Source organism: Volvox carteri, assembly GCF_000143455.1.
Source record: "Volvox carteri f. nagariensis unplaced genomic scaffold VOLCAscaffold_25, whole genome shotgun sequence".
NCBI lineage: Eukaryota > Viridiplantae > Chlorophyta > Chlorophyceae > Chlamydomonadales > Volvocaceae > Volvox > Volvox carteri.
Window position 1 is genome coordinate 1,496,423 of NW_003307568.1, and position 2,322 is coordinate 1,498,744.

Here is a 2,322-nt window from a genome sequence, read left to right on the forward strand (position 1 = left end):
CATCTCAAAGGCCCGAAAACACCAGGATAATCCAATGCAAAGGGTGGAGCTACTGACTGGACGCCCACGGGAAATCAAAGGGCTTTGCAGTTCACTGTACGGGAGCATACCCTAGGTGAGCAGTACGCGGTACAGTGGCCAGGCTACTTGACCAGAGGTGACCTGCTTTCCCTGATGCAGTTCGTGTAGCGCATCTCTTTCAACAATGGCTGGGTGAGGCGGCTGCAATGCTTCCACTTGCAATGCACCTCGCATCGCCCCGTTGCCGTACCTGCGTCAGTGTTTTGGCTGCCGTACCTGCGTCAGTGTTTTGGCGCGATGACTGTCAAGTTATGCTCCGCCGCAACGCAGACATAATTCAAGGCGACTCACTCACTTAACTTTCCGGCACAGTTTACTGACACTAGTAACATACTTTCTGTGAGCGGGTAAGTTTATTTTGAACAGCTCCCAAATGTGGGCCTGCTAGCGGAAATCCTCTCAAGTTATACTTCACAAGTTTATCTAGTTATGGACACTTCCGCAACGGAAAAGCCAGAAACGGATGTCGACGTGCCAAGGGCTCTCATCAAGCGCATCGTTAAGGCGAAGCTATCCGCCCTGGCTGAGGACGAGAGCAAGGATTTTGGGATAAGCAAGGATGCCCTTACAGCCTTGTCGGAAAGCACCAAGGTGTTCATCAGCCTGATTGCGTCGACTGCGAACGACATTTGTCAGGAGAAGCGCCGGTGAGCTATGTCATCTTTATCTAGATAGTGAATTCTGTTGTTGTGGATACCATGTTAATATCGAAGCCTGGGGTGATGTGCATTATCCCACGTCTTGCGTGCTGTGCCCCGAAAAACCCTCTAACCTTCAACACCCTTACCGTTTCTCCCCGACAGCTCCACAGTCAACGCAGATGATGTTTTTAACGCTCTTCAAGACCTGGACTTTTCAGAACTTGTGGCGCCGTTAAAAGAGCAGCTGGAAGGTACGGCCCCTTGGTTACGTGCTCTATCGTGTCTGCTGATGATCGCCATACCATGTCAGCTGGATGGCATTGCGTACATTGAGCTTGAGCTATTTCTAACCTAGGCCACGACCATTGCCTCCCGCTATACACGCGCCCCACTCCCTCCAGCGTTCAAGGAGGCTGTCAAGGAACGAAACAAAAACAGGCCCTCCAAGAAGCGCAAAAACACCGTAGACGCGCAGGTGGCTGTTCCCCGAAACCTTAAGCAGCAACAGTACATGGCTCAGCACCAAAACCAGCACGCAGCTGTGGCGGCAGCCCCCGCCGATGCTGACGCTGACGCAGTCGGCGGTGTTGGTGAAGTCCTAGACGGGGGGCATGGCAGTGTCGTGGATGCCGGTGGGGAACCAGATGAGCTTCAACACGATGCAGCCGCTTTGGACGCCGACGTGACGGCGGACGTTTTGGGGGGACCCGCAGACGATGACGGACTTGGCGGGCTTGGTATGGGCATGGGCCTCGGCCTGGTTGATAGTGATCCGACTTGCCTGGGTGACCCCTCGGACGTGGGCGTGGAGGTGGAGGACATGCTAGTGGATGCGCCGCCTTAATGGCTGACCGCAGCGCTTCGCTTGCATATGGGACAGGTGACAGCGGAGCAGGAGGGTGGGCTGTGCAAGTGGGCATTGAGAGCAACATTCAGGACACTGCGACAATGCTGCAAGGGAACTATTGTAGAGAACGAGCACAGCTTAAGGAAATGCCAAAGTCGGCATGGTTGTTTTCTTTCCTGGTCTTGTCTGTGTGCCGTGTCGCCAAAAAGGGGAATCGTGATTAGTATTTCGGTGCTCTCCTTGTGGGCAAGGAGTTGTAGGACGACCGCACGGTCCGTGAAAGCCGTATCGCCAGCCGAGGGTGCTTGTTGTGCAGGGGTTTTATCGTTCTGCAGGGGAACATGGAGGCGTAGGCCGGGCTAGCCGGGCCTCGCTGGATGTGCCTTTCCTTGCATGTCACTCTCTAACCCCCGGCTGATTTAAGCAGGGTTGACTCTTGCCAGGACGCCGCCCGGTGGGAGACTTAGCACATATGGGTCTGGCTGGCCGAATTGCCATTGGGCTGAGGTTTGTATCTAGCAGTTCAGCAAAACCAGTAAACCCACATTCGTTCGCCTGCTGACCCAGCCATAGTTGGTCATCAGCAGCTTCTGGGTCCCGTTTTAGTTACGTCTCCGCAGCCAAGCATTTCCGCCCCGGTCGGGCAACGAAGGTCGGCCAGCAAGCAAGACACTGATGGAGACTGTCTCGGCCTTGACGTTGGCGCCGGACGGGTTGTGGGTACGGCCTGTACCGCGTAAGCAATTGTAGTTT

General features: G+C 54.9%; 1 protein-coding gene across 1 annotated transcript; it reads left to right on the forward strand.

Annotated features, from left to right (window-relative positions):
- The first annotated feature begins 373 nt into the window (after positions 1-373).
- Positions 374-1,702, forward strand: VOLCADRAFT_105243 (uncharacterized protein). The gene is made up of 3 exons (XM_002951691.1): positions 374-728; positions 885-973; positions 1,124-1,702. The coding sequence occupies exons 1-3, from the start codon at positions 511-513 to the stop codon at positions 1,564-1,566; spliced, it is 750 nt and encodes a 249-aa protein (XP_002951737.1). The 5' UTR covers positions 374-510; the 3' UTR covers positions 1,567-1,702.
- Positions 1,703-2,322: the final 620 nt, after the last annotated feature.

Excerpts from the sequence above, each read along its gene's own strand:
- VOLCADRAFT_105243 (XM_002951691.1), top strand. The coding sequence starts at position 511 with ATGGACACTTCCGCAACGGAAAAGCCAGAAACGGATGTCGACGTGCCA. Across the intron at positions 729-884 it reads ATTTGTCAGGAGAAGCGCCG|CTCCACAGTCAACGCAGATG; the intron begins GTGAGCTATGTC and ends TCTCCCCGACAG. Across the intron at positions 974-1,123 it reads GTTAAAAGAGCAGCTGGAAG|CGTTCAAGGAGGCTGTCAAG; the intron begins GTACGGCCCCTT and ends CACTCCCTCCAG.